Source organism: Dioszegia hungarica, assembly GCF_025882075.1.
Source record: "Dioszegia hungarica strain PDD-24b-2 chromosome Unknown MKK02contig_2, whole genome shotgun sequence".
NCBI lineage: Eukaryota > Fungi > Basidiomycota > Tremellomycetes > Tremellales > Bulleribasidiaceae > Dioszegia > Dioszegia hungarica.
In genome coordinates, this window is record NW_026515766.1 from 968800 (window position 1) to 988000 (window position 19201).

A 19201-nucleotide genomic window follows, 5' to 3' on the forward strand; every position below is an offset into this window, starting at 1 on the left:
TGCGGACATTGACGGGGTGGTTGAAGGGCAAGGAGGAGAATGTGGGGTATGTGCGGTATTTGAAGGGAGTGGGTAAAGTGGGGGAGGCGGTCGTCAGGGATATCCGGCTGCTCAACGATGTGGACGGATATACGTCTTGAAACGTATGGCTTCCGATGACATCAGTAGCAACCCCTCATGCAACATTGGCGCAGGCGAGCAGTAAGGACTGGACCATATGCCGGCGCATCAGCCGTCGGGCCGTCAACATACTCGATGATAATCCTAGCATCCTATGTTATCTGACATTGCGTGAAAGCGATCTGTCGCGATGATATGAAGTCATGGCTGGCTCGTGGCGGGTTTCAAAGGTAATTTGACACCGCCTCTGAGGCTGCCAGCGATTCACATTGATCTCATCGGCGTCTTTGTCTACAATCTACCAGGCGAGCTCCGTCCCGTCAACATTCCAGAACTTCCCGCCGTGGGTCTCCTTGGTCGCCTTGTCTATCAACGACAGGATCCCGGTAGCGCTTTCTGCGGGCGTGATGGCTCCGAGCTGCTCGAGGGTGGCTCCAAGCTGCTCACTGGCACTGGATCGTCAGCTCCCAGCCGTGTCTATACCGCCAGTCTCATCACTTGCCTTTGCCCCATGCTACTCGAGACTAGACCTGGGCTGCGACGTTAGCATCTCTATCAATATCAGGAAGGGACATCTGAAAGAACTCACTGCAGAGGAAACGAAATGATATCAGGATAGTCGACATCAATTTTCTTTGCCAAGAAGTTCGCAGAGGCCTTGCTTATGCCATAGCTAGTGATGGGAACCCCGAGCGCCAGGGCGATGGAGCCGGCGGCCGATGAGATTGTAATGAACTTCGGGGAAGGGGCGGCCTGGAGAAGTGGAACCAGGTTTTGGAAAAGGACGAGGCCGCCAATGAGGTTGATGTCGAACTCGGAATAGATATCCTTGGGGGTCAGATCGGCGATGGCCTTAAGCGGAGCGCAGTAGCCTATATAAAGTCAGCTTTGTACACATACCGAAGAGGCTGTATATACCCACCCGCATTGCTGATCACAACATCCACTTTCCCAAACTTGGCCTTGATGACCTCGGCAGCGGCAGCATTATCCTTCTGGTCCCCCGAGGTGAGCTTGATGGGGATGACGACTTCCGGTTGCTTGGCGGCGAGCTGGGCGAGGTCACTGTCCGCAGAGGGTGCGGTCCTGTAGCCGGCATAGATGACGGTATTGGGCCTGGCAGCGAGCTGGGTGACGAGTTGAAGACCGATACCTCGAGTGGCGCCAGTGACTGGAGTCTCAGCTAGTCGTCCAGGAGAAGAGCTGAAGAGGATCATGAAGGGATGTAGGGTATAGGATGTCCGGAATGGGACTCACCGACATAGACCGTTGGGGAAGACATGATGGGAAAGTGAGCAAAAGTGGGTATTCGGGGATTAGGAGCGGGGATGATGGGATCAGAGAGTCAAGTCGACGGGTGCTCCGTTCCAGCTTATATAGCAGTATGCTGTCTTATGCGACGTGTTATGTTTCTAAGCAAAGATACCCCGGATATTGCAACTGCTTACAAATGCGGGGTGATCAGGTCCTTTGGCGTTGTAAGCAAGGCCGTCGGGCATACCGGAAGGCCCGTCGGTCACGTCGGACCATGCCTACAAGCATTCACGCGGTATATCAGTACTGTCAGTCGTCAGTCTAGTGATCGAACTTTTGAGGAGAAGGACCATCTTACCCACTGTACCTCATCGTGCATCAAGCCCGACGGGCATGCCCCTCTCATCATACACCAACGGGCATTCACGCATGAGGCTGCATCAATCCAGCGGCTCCTGAACTATCGTGGTATAGGACAGTATAAAAGTCGTTGAGGCGGCCAAATGGCTAGAGGGTCGGCCCCACCATCGTTCACAACGCATGCCCTTTCCGTCGCGTCTGCCTGAGGAATGCGGATCTCTGCCCTACGTCATCGGCATGACTCATGATTTGATCCGAGCCAAATCTTTGACCCCATTCACACAGCTTGACACACACAAGACACCCTTTCGCATTCTCATCTCACCCTTCTTATTCTTCTTATCCTTCTACAGCTCACACAAGCATATTGGACTACTCCCATCGACTTGCAACTTGGATCTGACCCCAGCAACTTGGACGACTGACGCACACACCACACTCCGGCAACTTTCTTCTTGACTACACCGCCAATTCCTGGACGCGTCGCAGACACGATGCTGCTTGTTCCGCTTCTCGCACTGGCTCCTCTCGTGCCCACAGCTCTGGCCTGGGGCGCTGCAGGTAGACTGCTTCCCTTGGGACCCAGTAGCAGGGGTCAGAGCTGACGCAGCAGGGCACGAGATTGTAGCTACCATCGCTCAGGTCCACCTCTATCCCGAGACAAAGGAAGCTCTCCTTCACATTCTCCCGCCAGAGGCGAAAGGTCATCTCGCTCCTATAGCGGCCTGGGCGGACCAAGTGCGGATGCGATGGCGAAATGGCGCCATGCACTACGTCAACGGTAAGTCTCTGACGCATGATCCGAGACGGGTGGAGGAGCCGCCTGCCGCCTATCAGTACAATTTGACTGAGTGCAGGTATCAACGACCACCCGGCAGACCACTGCGAGTTTGGCGAGGATGGCTGGGCGAACGAGGACGTCAACGTCTTGACAGCCATTGCCAACTTCACCGGCCAAGTTATGAACGGGAAAGGGTGAGTCGCAACTCTCCGGAGCGAGCTTGGCTGACCCATCCCAGCGACATCCCGATCCGCTTCTTGACGCACTTTGTGGGCGACATGCATCAGCCGCTGCATCTGACTGGGCGAGACAAGGGTGGCAATGGCGCAATGTTCCTCTTTGAGGGGAGACACCGCAAGTGAGCTCCACGACACAGCTTTTTGCACGTACTCAGCTCATGCTTCAGTCTTCACTCCGTGTGGGACTCTGGAATCCTCACCAAGAACATCCGGGAGCTGAGCAACTATACGACGCCCCTTCCCTCGTACGTCATCCAGTTCCGGATTGGACTGCAAGATACGAAATCAAGCTGACCTTGCAGCAAGCAGATTGAGTCCGCCCTACTCGGCGCCATCTTCGACCCGTACGTCAGGTTCATCCTGTGGGAAGGGATGAGGGGATGGTGGTCCAACTCCATTGAGGGCTGGCTCGCTTGCCCTGCCGGCGGAGACCCCTACCCTCACTCCTCCGTCTCCAACATCCCCGCACCCGACCTTTGGCTCAACACCGTAAAGGGCTACACCGCTTCCGCCCTCAAACTCCTCCCATCCCCACTCTCGGCCTTCTTGGCAGAGATGATCCCCCTCCAGGCCGTCGAGGGGTTCAGCAATGACCTCCTCGCTCTTCACCCCACCAACGTCAAGGCCTCTAGCCGAGCGCCGTTCCCCGCGTGCCCGTACACATGGGCCAAGCCGCTCCACAAGCTGAACTGCGAGTCAGCGTGGCCGAAAGAGTACACTGGTTCCCCCGGATCGCCACTTATTGAGCTCGACACCGACGTGTACCTCGGCAAGCTCGCGCGGGACAACACGATGGAGATGCTGCTTGCGATGGGCGGAGTGAGACTGGCGCATCTCCTCAATACGGCGTTGAGCGGTAAGGAGGGGGTGTATCTCGCGTACTAGTCTAGGTCATTTTGGATCTTGATGGCTGGCCATATTTGTAACATCAGAGATGTATGACTTGTACACAATCTTCTGCATAGTGTGCACAGCATACAGAGCAGGTATACGACAATCGACCAGAGAACCCTACAAGCCCAGAAGGATAGATTGGACAAAGCGAACGAAAAAGGGGTATACACCTCGGCGCAAGGACCGTTTTAGAAACACTGTCCCCATCAGCTCCGGACCCCCATCGTACCCCGCTTAGGTAGACTCACCTTCAACTTGCTCCCCATCTTCTTGTTGACCTTGGCGTCCACCGCCTTCTCCAACTGCGCCTTCAACGCCGCGACCTGCGCATTGGCAGTATGGAGCGAGTCCCTCTCGCTTCGCTTGTGCTCTTCGACCCGATTGACTTGTTGGCGCCGCTCGGTGAGTTCCTCCATGTGCGCCTTGCACTCGTCTTGCTGCCGCCGGGTCTCCTGGCGCGAGTCTTCGAGGTGCGCGCGGAGCTTGGAGCTGGTCTTGCGGGCATCGGCGAGTTCTCGGGAGAGGGTTTGGGATTTTTCGACTTCGGAGGTGAGCTGCTGTTCCTATATTATCAGCTATGATCGACCCGCATGCCCGGAAGATAGCTCACGGTCTCTTGTACCAGAGCGGCCCGATCCCCGAGCTGCTTGCGCAGTACCTCCGCTTCGGCCGCCACCCTCGCCTTCTCCGCCATGACCGCCTGGACCATCTGCCCCACATGCGCCGGGAGGAGCGGTACCGCCGCTTCGATATCCTGGGCGTGGCTGAGCGACTCGTGCGCCTCCTCGCTCGACCCGCTGTGGCTCTGGCTCCGGCCTCGTTCCGCTTTGGAAACGGGTGGAGAGCGCTGACCGGCCGACGTGCCCGCCAGGAGGACGTGCGTGGAAGGGGTCGGCGGGAGCGGCATATTGGGCGGCGGTCCTTGTGGGGGAGGGACGATCTTTCTGGAATAACGCTGTTCGAGCTCGCTATTCCGCTTCATCCAGTCCACCTTGGACACCTCGAGCTCGTTGATAGCCTCCTCGAGGTTCGCTTTTACCTGGAGCAGATCCGCGATCTGTTTGGCATCGGCATTGCGCTGCATGTGGCTCTCGTCCCGTACGCGCGAGAGCTCAAACAGCGCCTGGTCCGCCTTCATCTTGAGCTGCCGCCGAGCCTCATCGTGACTCGCCAACGAGGCGTTGAGCTCTGCACTCATGCTCTCCCCGTCCTTCCGGATCTTGGCGACCGCGTCGTCGTGGATTTGTTGGCGGGAGGAGAGTTCGGTAGAGTGGTGTGCTTGGAGACGACGAAGTTGCTCCTCGTATTCCGCCGCCATAGCCTCGACTTGCTTCTCCATGACCGAGATCCGCTCGTCACAGTCCCGCTGAAGCGCCTCGATCGTCTGCGCGTGGCCGTTGATAATGGTCTGGAGCTCCTCTGCGTGGGAGTCGCGGAGGGCGTTGAGCTCGCGACTTGGGCTGAGCTGGGTGAAGGGGGAAGAGGGTTTGGGTGTGGAGGGCGAGAGTGTCTTGTCGGAATGGTCTGCATTGATTTGGCGGAGATCATCCAGGCTACGGTAGAGCTGGGGATATTGCTGCGAGGTCAGCTCTGACGCGGTCTATCCTTGCACCAAAACTCACTCCGCCATGCAGCTCATCTCGAAGTTTGAGATTGATCTTCTGAAGATCCGCAATCTGCTTGAATTGCTGATCGATGATGGCCCGTTGAGACGCCTCCTTGGTCTGCATTTCGCTGGGATATCAGCTATCTGGGACAGTAATCTAAGAGATCTAGCTCACAGTAGTAGATCCGACTGAGGCTGAGATGGCGCGTGCTGAAACTCAAGCGGGTCCGTTATCTCCCCAGCGGGAGTGAAGAATCTTTCTGCTTGAGGAGGAACGCCCAGCTGACCATGCGTATCCTCGGATAACATGGGCGTATCCAGCTGTTGGACCGACTCGCCCGACGAGCCCGATTCGGACGGAAGGGAGATTCCCGGATTGTCCGGAGAAGATGGGAGAGGGATAGAAGAGGGAGGAGTAGTCGGTTGGAAAGATGGTGGTGCACTGGTTTTGCGGGAGGGGATATTGTGCGATTGATTTTGGAGAGAGAGCGATGTTTCGAGTTTCCGGATATAAGCCTCTTTTTGACGGAGGTCTTCATCCCTATCCTCGACCACCTATCTGTCAGCTACGACCGATCCCAAGTCCGCCCACTTCAGCTCACCTTGTGTAGAAATTTCAGTTCAGTCTCTATAGATGTCTGCGTACGCATATCCATCGATTGCTGCTGCGTTCGCAACGGCTTGATCGATGGCATACTCTGCCTAGATGATGATTGGCCGAATAGCGAACTATTCGAGCCGCCCCATGAGCTTCGCGACGATGTAAGCGATTGCTGCGCAGATGACAATTCCTGCGAGAGCGACTGATGTCTGTCTGTCAGCTATCATTTACGCAGCATGGTTCACTCTCGCGAAGCTCACTTGCTTCGACTCTCTCCGTATCCCCTCCCTCCCCGAAAACCCCCTCCTTTCGCCGTCCCGAATCCCGTCGCCGACAAGATCGGCATAGACCCCCTCTTCATGCGCGAGGGCGAAGGACCCGGACTGGTATCTTTGGGCGTCAGGAGCGTCGTGCCATTCTCGCTCATATCGTCCAGGTGGTTGAGCGATATCGAAGGCGTAATTGGGAGAGTATCGTTGGCCTCCTGGACCTCGACGAGCTGGGTCTGGAGCTCCTCCACCCTCGCCTGAGCGGCGGTATACCGCTCCTCTGCCTCCCCCGCCTTTCTCGCCATGGCCACGATCTGCTCCTTGAGCTTCGACACCTCGTCCTCCGTGTCCAATCTCCGTTCCGGCGTGTCTGGCGGAGTGATCTGCGAGGTAGTAGAGACGTCGCGTGACGTGCTTGTTGTGGCCGAGTCGACCAAGCGAGATGGAGGAGGAGTAGGGATAGAGTGCCGAGAAAGCTGTTGACGAAGCTCATCCTGAGTAATCCGCTCTGCCTTCAACAGCTTCTCTAGCCGCTCCCGCTGCCCCGCTTCTCGTTCCTCCGCCTCACGCCGCTCCCTCTCCAGTTCAGCAATGTGCCGACTCCGCTCCTCTAACTCAGTGACGAGCAGCTTGTTGTCGTGCGTAGTATCCAGGATAGCAATATGCGATTCCAGCTCCCTGTACGACGTTTCGCGCCGAGTGACCTCAGCCTCGAGCCGTTCGATCTGCTGCACGAGCTGGACCGACTTGTCCTCCGATTGCGAAAGCCGACTTTCGATCTCGGCCGAGTGCTGGCTCAGCGAGTCATTGAGCGCCTTGAGGCGGGTAATCTCTTTTCTGAGCTCGACGGCAGCGTCTGTGTGTCCGTCGGAAGCGTCGGTGTGCGCTTTGAGCTTGGCTTCGAGGTCGTTGATGTAAGACTGCTGATCAGCTCTCGAGTTCACCACTCAGTCCAGACCTATGGACTGACCTCGCCGGACGAATTTTGGTCGCTAAGCTTGCCAACCCTGGCTCGCAGCTCGGCTGCATAGCTCTCGCTCTGCGTCTGGCGCTCTTGCGCCTCCACCAACCCTCGACCTTGCTCTTCGTAAAGGGTATCGAGGAGCGACTACGGTGTGAGCTCATAACCGACTCAGTGGATTGAAGCAGCTTACAAGCTGAGCCCTCAGATCATCCAGCTGGATATTGAGCGCCGAAACTACCTTCTCGTACCTGAGAGTCAGCTCATGGTCTTCACCCAGCTCCAGCGAGCTCACTCCAAGATGACAGGCTCGACCGTCTCGTTGAACCTCGCCAAGACGTCCGCGTCACCCGGCGTGGCACTCTTGAGCTCGCTCGTGAGCCGCATGTTCTCGTTGCACTTGGCGAGATACCGGTCGTACAGCTAAGCAGATCAGCTTCTTGTGTTTCCAATATCAAGGGCAGGACAGCTGACCTCGGTATGCTCCCTCTGCAACTCCGCCAGCCGCTGAATGAGCTTCTCGCTCTGCCTCTGCGCATCGCCAGGTGATGTTCTCCCCGCCATGCCCGTCGCCCCGCCCGCCGATCCCTCCGTATCCAAGGCTGCAATCTGCTTGCGCAACTTCAACACCGTCGTCTGCAAGTGCTCCACATCATCCCAGCCTGCTTCGACCGCATTGACCTTTGAGGTGTTTTTGATATTTCGCGCGCGCGAGGCGTACTTGATCGTGTTGAGGGTCTCGGCGACGTTGTATTCGATGGGAGACACGCAGGCAATCATTGTCGTGAGGGCGTTACCGCCGATTGAGTCTGCACGTCAGCTTTGCCTGGTACATCATTGACGGAACAATCTACCTTGCAGCATCCGGGTCAACTTTGAGTCCCGATACGGGATGTGGCCTTTTGCGCTTCTTGGATCCGACACTATAGGTCAGCTACGGCCCGAGCTGCTAAAGTGGCTGTGAGCTTACAGGCTGAGATGACGTTTCCGAGCGCCGATAGTCCCGAGTTGATCGATATCCCCTCTTTCATCCGGTCACCCTGCGCCGCCGTCCGCTTGAGCCGCTCCGACCCCGCCAAATCCACCATATTGAACTTTGACGTGACGACCACAAACTCGTCTTCCCGGTGCCCGAGCATGGAATTCGGCCGTGGAATGCCCGACTGCTTCTGCGTAAACGCGACTGGCGGGCCCGTCCTCGATCCGGAGGGCGTAATCGACCTCGGCATCCCGATGAACGACGTCGGCCTCTTCAGCGTCTTTGGCGTCCCCGGTGGCGATATCGGCTGACTTGGCGAGACAATGATCCCCGCCCTCTTCTTCTGCACCATCGTCAACGAGAAGATGGCGTGACTTCGCGACGACGTGGCGTTCATCCCCGTCTCGCCCGTCTGACGACGTGCCGCTCCGTCCTGCAAGAGCTGCATGACCTCCGCGAGGGTCTTGACTTTGACTTCGCGGATACCGGACCAGATGATCCGCCCGTCCCGTTCTTCGCGGATGGTGATTTGAACGCCGGCGCCAGAGAGGAGGTCGATGATCTCCTCATTGTAGAGTTCGAGGAAGGAGAGGCGGCACTCCCAGCTGGAGCCAGGGCCAGAGGCGAGCCGAATCTCCTCGGCGCGGTCAAAGATGGCTCGGACGGTACGAGGGATGAGACCCGTGCGGGGCGTGAAGGCGGTGCCCGAGTAGTCGATATCCTCGCCAGTCGTGCCCATTGAGTAGGATTTGCCGGAACTGGTCTGACCGTATCTGGATATCAGCTCAAGTCGGCAAATGTACTCACGCAAGGAAGGTCACGTTGTGCCCTTTCATGTACTCCTCCACCACATCTCGTCCCGTGACGTCGTATAGGTCGACCTGGCTCGACTCCTCCCCGAGCACATGGTCGAACTGGAAGGATGGGTGTCGCTTCGCGCCTGTGGTGAGACCCGCGTTTCCGGTCAGCTGAGATGGGTCGACGTCGATACGTAGATCCGAGGCGGAGGTGGGGTGGATGAGGACGTTGCGAAGGCGAAGGGGAACCGAGTCGTCCGCGAGGGAAGGTCGAATGCGGACCACTAAGATGTTAGCTGATCCTCCCTCTACCGACCGGAGTACGTAGCTCACCAACTCTGACATTCCTCGCGTCAGCCGTGTCGCTGGAGGCGTCACTGATATTGTTCGTGCGGTGTTGCGGAGCCTGGCTTGCTGCTGAGCTCGGTCGGGGGATGATTGGGCCCAGCGGCGACATAGGCACCGCCGAGGCCATAGATTGCCGTTTTGGCGTGTACATGTTGGGTAGGGGGTGGTAATGATATAATAGTGATAGTCGATACAGTCGAGATGGGTGGAGCAGTTGCTACACAGACAGGAATGGGCGCTGCTCCATCAGCGCAGTCATCGAGCTGGGCAACGAGGGCGAGAAAGGACGGTCTGCAAGGCGTAGCCTAAAGGGCCGTGCCTTTCGTGCGAGTTCACCTTCGCCTCCACCGGCCTGGACTTTGGCGCAGAACTGCAGAACAAGAGCTACTCACATGATTGTTGACAAGTCCAGACTGCAAGACGCCCAGATGTCCAGTTCAACACAGCTCCTTCTTGTCCGCACAGACTTCAGAGTCTTCCTTCTCGCCCCACTTGAGGATTCGGTGTGATGTTGACGATGCCTTCAGAGCGACAGCGGTCGATAGGCTGTTGATAATCAACAGAGTCGAGCGAGTATCTACAGCAATGTCAACATGGGCTCTAATAGGGATGTAGATGTTGAGTGGTGTCGTGAAGGGCGTGAATGCTTATTTTGGGTTTGTCACTTCGCAGCCCGAGCTTGTTGTCAAGGCACACATGATAATGGGCGTAGACTAGACCAGGGACAAGTCGAGGAACAGCTAGGGCTGTGTGGATGTGTACTCACCTGTGTGGGTTCTAGCTCGTGCCTGTATTCGGTACACCTGCAGTATCAGATCCTCCGTCCTCCGTTGTCCGCGGTGAGACTTGTCAAGGAGCAAGGTCGAAGATGGTAACACCGAAAGCTCGAGCTCGGACGACAATCGATAATCGTTGTCTCGGGTCCCCGTGCCGGTGCGTGAGCCTGACCGCGTCCGTGCCCTCCAGGTGAAGAATATTGACGGCCTGCTCTCCTCTCTCCTTCCTCCCAGCCTCACCACCCTCACCACCCTCCGCGCTTCGGAATGGCTCGCCTGCCCGCCCCGCCCGCTCCTATCGCTTGGAATGGAGTTGGAGGATATGGATGATGCCTCTGCTTCGGTCCATTCGACCGGGGCATATGTTTCGGAGTGAACGGGCGGCCAGGAGGCGGTTCTGAAACGAGATTGTGTGTCGTGCTTTTGCGTGGGAACTGGTGGAGGGCGAGGACGTGTCGACGCTGAACAGCGGTCGCAGATGGCTTCAAAGCTGTATTCCTTGCCGTCTTTCGTGCTGTATGCGATGTTTATACCTGCCACAGTCAAGGAGAGTCAAGGGTCCGAGGCGAAAGTAAGGTTTGAGGTGAAACAGGCTGCCAAAGTCAAACCGTCGAAACTCGCCGGCCCGGGTGGCAAATCTCGCAGAGTCATGTACGCGGGTAGCTAGCTGAAGCGAAGCTGTATAGCTCAATCCTATGGGAACCGGTGCTACAGGATTGATAGATACAACTCATCAGATACCCTCATTCCACCTTCCCGTCCTCACCGCATCATCCCCATACCCCAATTTCAGCCTTGACAGCAGCTCCGCCAGCCCGCTCACATGCCCAGACTGCCCATCTCCCTCATCCAGGACCTCCATATCCCTCGCTCCGTCTTCCCCTTCGCCTTCCACCATTCCATGTCGCTTGTCCGACTTCTGTGAGAGCCGCTCGACCGCTAGTATCTGGTATATCAGCTCCAACACCCTACGTGTCTAGACGAAAGACTCACAAAGACCCTCTCCTTCTCCTCCCATTCCTTCTTGATGACCATCACCCTCTCCCTTGCCTGTGCAGGCTCGAGCATCCGCCTCTCCACCTCCTTGACCACCTTTCCCAGATCCAAAATCAGCCCAAACAAGCGCATGAGCAGCTTGAAGGCCACATCATAACCCGCCGCAGGCGACAGCAGGGAAGCGCGCATGATCCGGTCCAGGGTGAGGTGGTGGTACCCGACAAGCGAATGGACCGATTTGAGCTGATAGATCGATCCCGAATCCTCCTCCTGCCCATCTGCCTCCTCGACATCATTGCTGGCCTGAGGCGCAAAGTCCGAATACCCATCATCGTCCAGCATGTCCGGCCTGGTATCGCCCGCGCGATCCTTCCGCTTTAGCCTCTCCAACCGCCTGCGCATCCGATCAAAGTTGACCCCGATGGCCGAGTCGACGATATACCGCATCAAGGCCGAAACGAAATGGCTCATCCCGAAACGGAGGCGGAGGATCGTCTTTTCCAACTCTGGCTCCGCGGAGAGTATCGTCCGTCTCTGGGGCCTGAGGCGATGTGTCGCCCGGACCTGCGCTTTCGTCCGCGGGATGTCGACCCCGGACTTCTTCGGCGCGTCTCCCGGGGTATCGTCCAGAGCAGGCTTATGGAGATCGGAGTACATGGATCGGACCACCGCGTTGACCCGGCAGAGGCGGAGGAGGAAGTTGTGGATGGTTTGGTATTTCGCAAGAATGCCACGAGGGAGGATGACCGACATGGCCACTGGGGGCGAGTAGGCGAGGTACAAAAAGTCAAGGGCTCTATCGTCCGTCAGCAGTATCGCGACAGAAGGACTGCACTGGGACTCACTCGATAGACTGCGGATCCATCCATTTCGCCCGTACTCCGCCCTCATCCTCCGGCAATGGCCTGATCGCGAACGAGACCCTATCCTCCACCTCTTCCCATGCCGTTCCATCCCTCTTCGCGCCAGTATGTCCCCCGAGATCATCTACCAGCGTCGTCCGGAGCGCATAAGCCAGCTCCGCCCCTCCAGGCGGCCATCTCTGCCGGTCGCTCAGGCCCACACCTAGCGCGATACCCCATTCTCCTGCTTCTTCACCGGTCTCTCCTCCCCCAGGATCTCCTCCAGCCGCTCCAAGACCCATCCGCGCCCTCGTCCGGGCTCGCCGACCCATCCCTGCCACATGCCCCACTTCCTGATCCTCCTTCCCGAACAACGCGCCACTGACGCGCTCAAAGAACCCCACGTCACCGCCTAACCAGAACGAGTAGAGTATATCCAAATGGTCCAGGTACCCCATATCGTCCAGGTAGAGCGAGACCAGAGCGGCCGAGACGAGCTCGGCGTGCGCCAAGAGGGGCGCGAGAAGGTGGTGGGAGATGAAGAGGGGGAAGGTGGGGTATAGGTCAGGAAGGAGTGGGCGCGTCGTATGATACGTGAGGAAGGAATGGAGGGCGTCGAGTGGGGTGGAGGACCATATTGAGGCGGGTTGGGCTGGGGCTTGCGAACCAGGGGTGAGATTGAGAAGTGAGAGGAAGTCGGATAGTTGACGCTCGACGTTGGTCGTTGTGTTCGGTACGAGCGAGAAGTTGCTGTCGATCCCCACCGGGGGCGACGGGTCTGCCTTCGGGTCGGAGAGGCCCGCTAGCGTGCTTGACGAGGAAGCAGCACCGAAGAAGTCCGCTGGGATCCGTTTCCGTTGCTTCTTTCCGATTCTTGAGCCCTTCCAGCCCGAGCTCCCGGAGGGTGGTCTCGATCTCTCCCGTATTGATCGCCTCCACCCTTCCGTCTCCTTTTCGATCCGCCTCAGATGAGCTTTGACTTCCGCATGTACACTGTACATCTCAGCTCTTGACCCGTCTCCTCGACCGAGAGACGATCTTCTCAGCTGTACTTACTCATTGAAATCTGATCCCCAGCCCCAGCTACCTTCCAGCCCCCAGCTACCGCCCGCAAGCGGATGCTCCCCGTTCGCTTCCCTGAATAATCGCAGACTCCTTCCCGATTCAAACAACTTCCGCCTGACATCCTTGGGTATAAATGCCGGCATCCGCTTGCTTGAGAACTCATACTCCCAGCGCACATCTTCTGCTGCGACGTTGGGGCCTTTCCGTGGTAGCCTAGTAATGCCCAGATCAGACCAGGGTTGGTCTGCCGGATCTCCAGAGGCCGTTTCGGCTGGCGAGTCGGAGAGGCCTACCCAAGCATGCAGACAGCATAGAAATGGCGCGGAGGAGGACTGAAGGAGGTACGCGAGGCAGAGGACCGTTTGCGAAGCGGGAGACCCTGGGGAAGAGGTCTGGAAATGCGCGAGGAGGTGCGAGTAAAGATGGCTGAGGAGTGCGGAGGCTCTGGACGGTATTGAGCCGGACGAGGGTTCTGAGACAGGCTGTATCATCAGCTGTGTCGTATGAGTATATGGGACAGCGGACGTACCCAGCCCATGATCTCGAGCAAGACGCCCAGTAATTCCCTCACGTCCCGGAGAGCCGCCTTCCACTTGATCCACCCCGATACCGCCTCTTGCTCGCTCTCTCCGATCGCGGCGGAGAGGCGGTTCTTGATGAATGAGAGGTAGGTCGAGACCGCGTTGAAGAGGGCATGATGCGTCGGAGTGAGTGGGCTGATTGTTGTCAGCTAGGGTATGACAACGAAGCAGACCTAAGGCCTACTATTTGCTTTGACGGTCCAGGAGCTCATCTAGTCTCCGTAGGGAGGTCGCTATCTCCAAGAAGTCAGAAACAGCCCTTTGGTGGGATCAGCTACATGCTCAATGCGAACCTCTTGATAGGTCGAAGGCTTACCCGGAAGAAGCGACTCTGCTGAGACCCTCAGTCCGTCCCGTCCCGCCTGCCCATACGTAGCTCCCCTTCCTCTTGTCCCACTTGAGCGACTCAGTCGTCGTCGTTCCTAATGTGGCACGAATCATGAGATGGAGTAGCTCGTCTGGGTCCGTAGGAGCCGCTCGAGGCTGCGAGCGAAGTTTCGGGAGTGTCACGGAGGGCTCAGAACTAAGGCATCAGCTCTCAACTCCCTTTTGCCTGATGAGCAGAGGCCGGACAGCTTACATGAGATTGATAGCTTCGAACGTCCTCCGTCCGCCTTCCGAGGCGAAGGGGTTTTGGGCGTCGACTTCGTCCATGACATCCCATGTCGGAATCGGCTACGACTTGAGCTACTCTTCGCGTCGATCCTTTGGACAGAAATGGACATACCTTGAAGGCACGAGGCCGACTCGGTCCAGCTTCAGCCTCCATTCCCATCCTATCCGCCATAATCGTCCACTCTGACCTCTCCACTCTTTCCTCTACGGCAACTTCGTCTCGCGTGTCCGCTTGAACGGGATCGACCGGTACGATCACCTCCGCGGCCTGCGCTGTCCCCTTCCCCTTTCCCTTTCCCACCTCATCTCCACCCATTCCCGCTTTCCTGAGTCCCCACCAAGCCCCATCCTCTAGACCCGTCATCATCCTATCTTCGCCAGCGGCATACTCGTCCAGCTTCGGAAGCGCGAACCATGGCTCGACCTCTTTCAGCCCTGGCAGACTGAATACATTCCGGTCGCCTGTCTTTTCTGACCGTAGAGACGGGAGCGAGAAGAGCGTCGAGCTCGAGAGGGGTTCAAATAGCGTCATCTTGGACTCAAGTCGACGAGGATACGGTGCGACGACTAGACAAGGCTTGAAAACATCAAGGAGCCACACCACATTCCTCGTCCCGACGCGTCTGGATAAAGTTTTGAGAACGCGGACCTGCTGAATTGCCTGACGATCTCAAACTTTGCCTAGTCCGCTCATATCCTGCACAGGCAGCACCCCCTCAGCTCCCAAGTATGATATGTACGAAAGGGTGAGATGCAGCGGGAGCGTTTCTATGGCGTAGAAGGAAATCTCAGTCGTCTGATCAAGCCGAGTCAAGGTCACCAAGTGAGCTCACTAAACGCCAAGACTTTTCCTATTCGATCGCAGATCTGATGAGATGTTGACCTGCTCGGTCTTCACTTTGCAGGCTACTTCATCTCAGCTATATATAATACCCAAACGCGTCCCGGAGACATCTCGACGTCCACAAGCCCGACAAAGCTATCTTCCGGACAAAGGTAGACCACATCACCACCCCGACGACGGCGAGCTGTCCTCTTGATCGACAGCATTCACATCAGCCTCCACGCAAGATGAGCACCCGCGACTGCAGCCAAAACGTACTAGGAGAGTACAATCTCCCCCTCCACATAGCTGCGGTCTTTATCGTCCTCATCACGTCCGGCCTGGGCGTGGGGGTACCGCTCATCACGGGTCGCGCGAAGGGGCGGGATGGTCGACCGGCGGGCATGAGTGATGCGGCAGCGGTAGGGCGGGGTGAAGGGGTGGTTAGGAGTTGTTTCTTCCTCGCTAGGCATTTTGGGACTGTGCGTACTGTCTGTTCTCGCGGTCCTGGTAGAAGAAGGGAAGGCGAAGCTGATGGACAGGGAATCATCCTCTCCACATCCTTCATCCACCTCCTCTATGAAGGCCTCATCACTTTCGCCAACCCCTGCGTCGGGAATGTCACATACGATCCCACAGCCCCCGCTATTGCACTAGCAGGCGCATTCGTCACCTTCGTCCTTGACTTTGTCGGGATTCGGCAGCGGATGGCCAGTCTCAAACGGCAGACACTGAAGTCGAATGCGTCACTCGAGCTCTCTACTCGGCCTGAGCGGGCCACGGGAGCGTCGATATCGGGGGACGACAAAAATCTCGATGGGACAACCGGTAGCAGTGGGCAAGTACAACAAGCGCCCGCCCCGGGTCTGCCTGTCCCGGCGATGATGAGCAATGGGGATTGTTGTCATGCCGACCTGATCTTCCAGGCGGAGCAGGGATGGCAGGTCATGCTACTCGAAGCTGGGATCATCTTCCACTCGTCAGTCCTTTTTCCCGCTCGATTGTTGGCAGACAAGCTGATCAGGTAGAGTCATGATTGGCGTAACATTAGGCGCAGATTCAGGCGATAGCTGGACAACCCTTTTGATCGTTATCGTATTCCACCAGTTCTTCGAGGGGGCTGCGTGAGTCTTCGTCCCGGCTGCTTGATAGAACCGAGCTGACGACTAGGCTCGGCGCACGTATAGCTGTCCTCACATGGATATCCAAGACCCGCGCTACCCTCATGGGATTGGCATTTACCGTTAGTCCCCCTCTCATCCCAGCTGTACTCTGCACGGAAACCTCATGCTGACTCTACCAGCTTATCACTCCTATGTAAACCTATCTTCTTGCTCAGACAGCAATATCAGCGCTGAGGGTGTCTAGCGGTATCGGAATCGGAATCGGTGTCCGCTCATTCTTCTCCGAAAATGGAATCGCCGAGCTCATCTCCGTGGGCGTCCTGAACTCCTTCTCAGCCGGTATCCTCGTAAGCCTCGTCCCCTCCCCGTCTTCTCACCGCCAGCCCTATGCATGCGCTGCCCAAAGCTAGTGCTGACTCTGCAGCTATACACCGCGTTCAAGCTGCTCTCTGCAGACTTCACCGAGGGCCCCCTCCGAGACGCGCCAGTATGGAAGCCTACACTCGCGATGGGCTTGATGATTATGGGTATGATCGCTATGGCTGTTATCGGCAAGTGGGCATGATGCGCCAGGACGACCGTGAAGGGATTTTGTATCATAAGGGTGTCGAGTCTTGAGGCGGGATAATAGGACAATTCACTCTCAGTGGCGGTGCGCATCTCACTCGATGTTATATGTTGCTGCATGTATATGACTTCGCGCCATCCAGTGGCCTGACTTGATCCCTTTATCGCGGCATGTCCCCCATCATCGGAATCCCACCTCAAATGCCCGAACGTTCTCTACACCCAGCCACCCCTGACTGCCACCCCCTGACTCGCCTCGCTCCCCCTCCGACTCACATCCGATCCCCTACTCCACCTCTCCGCCCCTTCTTGTCCTCGAGCACCCAGGCCCGCCTCCATCTCCGTCACCTGGCGCATGACCCTTTGTCTCCCTTCTTCCCCTTCGTCCGGCTTACGCACAGCCCGCGCCCATGGTACGCCTTTCATCCTCACCTCTGCCCCTACCCCTCCACCTCCACCGCCACCGCCTTCCGGCAGAACGGGCAGCCTGGCGCCCATAGAGAGTCCCGATCGTACCCGCGCAATGTCCGCCGGCGGTAGTAACGGGGGCAACGACTCGTCCCGTCCATGCTGCTCATGAGGGAGCTTTGGCAATGCGCGGCGGGGCGGTCCTGTCCTAGCCTTATAAGGGACGATATCCGCCTCGCTCCCCCTTCGATCAAAGTGGCCGGCGACAGTGTCGGGATGGGTATGCGGGTGGATGTCGATACTGGACCGAGCGGAGGTGGTACCGGCCGTAAAGTGGTAGTATTTGGAAGTGGGGGTGATGATGGTGGGCAGATCTTCCCGTGCGAGGAGAGAGGAAGATCGTTTAGGAGGAGCTTCGAGGATGTCCGAATGGCGCGACAGGGAGGTGGGTCTGGAGGAAGGGGAGAGGAGCTCAGAAGAGGTAGACGAGGTGGAAACGATCAATCTTGATCCGGCAGGATCGTCCACCCCGCATCCTCCTCCAGACGCGGAACCGGCGTGGGCCTGATGGTGATGTTCGAGATCGGAGGTCTCGTAGGTGTGCACCGAAGAAGATTGGGAGGTCCGGACCGACCCCGACAAGGTAGAGTAAGACCGTGCCTGTATCGGCGGATCGCGGGACGTGGAGAGATGTCGCTTGAATGCGGGAGGAGGGGGTGGTGATTCCGGCAGGAGGTGAGATTCGGGCCGACTGGGTGCGGGAGGCGTGATGATTTCTTCCTCGTACCCGCTGTCCGCGTGTGGAGGGGAAGGGAGGGACGCCCGATGTGTCTTTTTGCGGAAGAGAGAAGAGGCGAAGCCGGGTTTCCAGTCGCCTAGATGGAGCTGGGCGAGCTGGTCTTCCTCCCCCTCTAGACTTGAGTCCAGCCCGGGGCCCTGCCCCTTCACCCCTTCGTCTTCGAGTAGCTCAGGCTGAGAGGGTTCGCTGACCATTCGCCTGACCTCCGGCCTCTCCACCGCCCCAGCGAGGTCTCCCGTAGTCTGGGACCTGCCCATTCCCATCCCTAATCGCCCTGGCGCCATCTGAGGGAGCGGTAACGCCGCCTCCCCCACCCCCGCCAGCTCTCTCGCAAAGAACCCTCCATTCCCTTTCCTTCTCCATCCCTTATCGGACCCTCCGGGGGCAGTAGGCAGTACAGTCACCGGCGGAGGAGAGGACGGTCTGGCATGTATGGCGAGCCACGCGTCCCGCGACCGCCAGGGCTGTTCGGAGAATGCAGAGAGCGTAGGCGAGATCATAGATGTAAGCGTCGAGAAGGATCTGGAGCGCCGGTGGTGATGTACGGCTCGTTTGGCGGGATGACGGGGTCGGAGAGTGGGCGAAGTGGGGATATGGGTGGGTACGGGGGCGATACGGGCGATATGCGAGGGAAGGGGGATGATGGGGGGGACGGAAGGGAGGCGTTGATGTCGGCTCGACTGATTGTCAGCCTTAGCCTGAGCAGAATGTGTGGGTGCAACCTACCGCTGTCGAAGCCTCATCTGACGCACGCGGCTTGCGCAGCTTGCCCCGAAGGTCTTTTTCCGACTTGGGCTTCCTGAGCCCCATCGTAGTCGTAGCGGTGACGAAAGATGAACCGGGAGGAGATCGGTAGACAGGTGTCGTCGATGGGTCCCTACCAGCGGGATCTGTCGCCGTCTAGAGTCAAAGCAAGGAGCGTGAGAAGGGAGATGTAGGGGATAGGCGATCACCGAGAAAAGGCCTCGGTGGTGTTGTGTGGGTCGTTCATCTAGATCAACCGCTAGATGGCGAGATGAAACTTGTTGATCTCCAAGGAAAGGGAGGGTGTGTCAAAAAATCAAATCTGTTGGAAAGGAAGGTTGTCCGATGCTCGGGCGTCGGAGCTCGTGCCTGGCAAACCTGTACGCTCGCACCCCGCGAACCTTATCCTTTGCATAGTTACCGATCCGAGCGCAATGCGGGGCGGAGCGTGACTGCTACCTTCTCTTTTGTTCGTCTTCGGCCCAGTCGAGGCGACCGAGCATGCTGCTATCGAGGCAGCGGGCCCCGCGAACGGCTCTCCAAGCTGCCATGTCGATCTCGGAGATGTCTGAGGCTTTCATTCGGAGGGGTTCGAGAGCGGGGCACATGATGAAACGAGGGTCCAAACGGGCAACGTTTCATCTCGCCCCTG

At 57.8% G+C, this 19201-nt stretch overlaps 6 protein-coding genes across 6 annotated transcripts; 2 read left to right on the forward strand and 4 right to left on the reverse strand.

Annotated features, from left to right (window-relative positions):
• Positions 1-418: 418 nt before the first annotated feature.
• Positions 419-1402, reverse strand: MKK02DRAFT_39748 (uncharacterized protein; the record flags this gene model as incomplete). The annotated part of the gene is made up of 4 exons (XM_053090760.1): positions 419-572; positions 710-992; positions 1043-1291; positions 1378-1402. The coding sequence occupies 4 exons, from the start codon at positions 1400-1402 to the stop codon at positions 419-421; spliced, it is 711 nt and encodes a 236-aa protein (XP_052949227.1).
• Positions 1403-2228: 826 nt separating this feature from the next.
• Positions 2229-3639, forward strand: MKK02DRAFT_39749 (S1/P1 nuclease-domain-containing protein; the record flags this gene model as incomplete). The annotated part of the gene is made up of 6 exons (XM_053090761.1): positions 2229-2295; positions 2348-2515; positions 2592-2709; positions 2754-2873; positions 2922-2999; positions 3057-3639. 6 exons carry the CDS (start codon positions 2229-2231, stop codon positions 3637-3639), a joined length of 1134 nt encoding a protein of 377 aa, XP_052949228.1.
• A 197-nt stretch (positions 3640-3836) lies between these two features.
• On the reverse strand, positions 3837-9360 carry MKK02DRAFT_29511 (uncharacterized protein; the record flags this gene model as incomplete). Its single annotated transcript, XM_053087837.1, has 15 exons — positions 3837-3845; positions 3897-4211; positions 4259-5224; positions 5271-5382; positions 5430-5809; positions 5857-6064; positions 6116-7044; positions 7095-7232; positions 7279-7336; positions 7381-7508; positions 7560-7894; positions 7940-8008; positions 8056-8837; positions 8872-9145; positions 9195-9360. 15 exons carry the CDS (start codon positions 9358-9360, stop codon positions 3837-3839), a joined length of 4869 nt encoding a protein of 1622 aa, XP_052949229.1.
• Positions 9361-10718: 1358 nt separating this feature from the next.
• On the reverse strand, positions 10719-13976 carry MKK02DRAFT_19194 (gamma-tubulin complex component protein; the record flags this gene model as incomplete). The annotated part of the gene is made up of 7 exons (XM_053086052.1): positions 10719-10931; positions 10979-11777; positions 11827-12816; positions 12880-13370; positions 13418-13604; positions 13654-13728; positions 13786-13976. Coding segments are annotated over 7 exons (2946 nt in total), but the record flags the coding sequence as incomplete, so codon positions are not given.
• A 1179-nt stretch (positions 13977-15155) lies between these two features.
• Positions 15156-16596, forward strand: MKK02DRAFT_39752 (Zinc/iron permease; the record flags this gene model as incomplete). The annotated part of the gene is made up of 7 exons (XM_053090762.1): positions 15156-15389; positions 15450-15886; positions 15936-16031; positions 16078-16150; positions 16211-16224; positions 16276-16378; positions 16456-16596. The coding sequence occupies 7 exons, from the start codon at positions 15156-15158 to the stop codon at positions 16594-16596; spliced, it is 1098 nt and encodes a 365-aa protein (XP_052949231.1).
• A 218-nt stretch (positions 16597-16814) lies between these two features.
• Positions 16815-18615, reverse strand: MKK02DRAFT_39753 (uncharacterized protein; the record flags this gene model as incomplete). Its single annotated transcript, XM_053090763.1, has 2 exons — positions 16815-18485; positions 18532-18615. 2 exons carry the CDS (start codon positions 18613-18615, stop codon positions 16815-16817), a joined length of 1755 nt encoding a protein of 584 aa, XP_052949232.1.
• Positions 18616-19201: the final 586 nt, after the last annotated feature.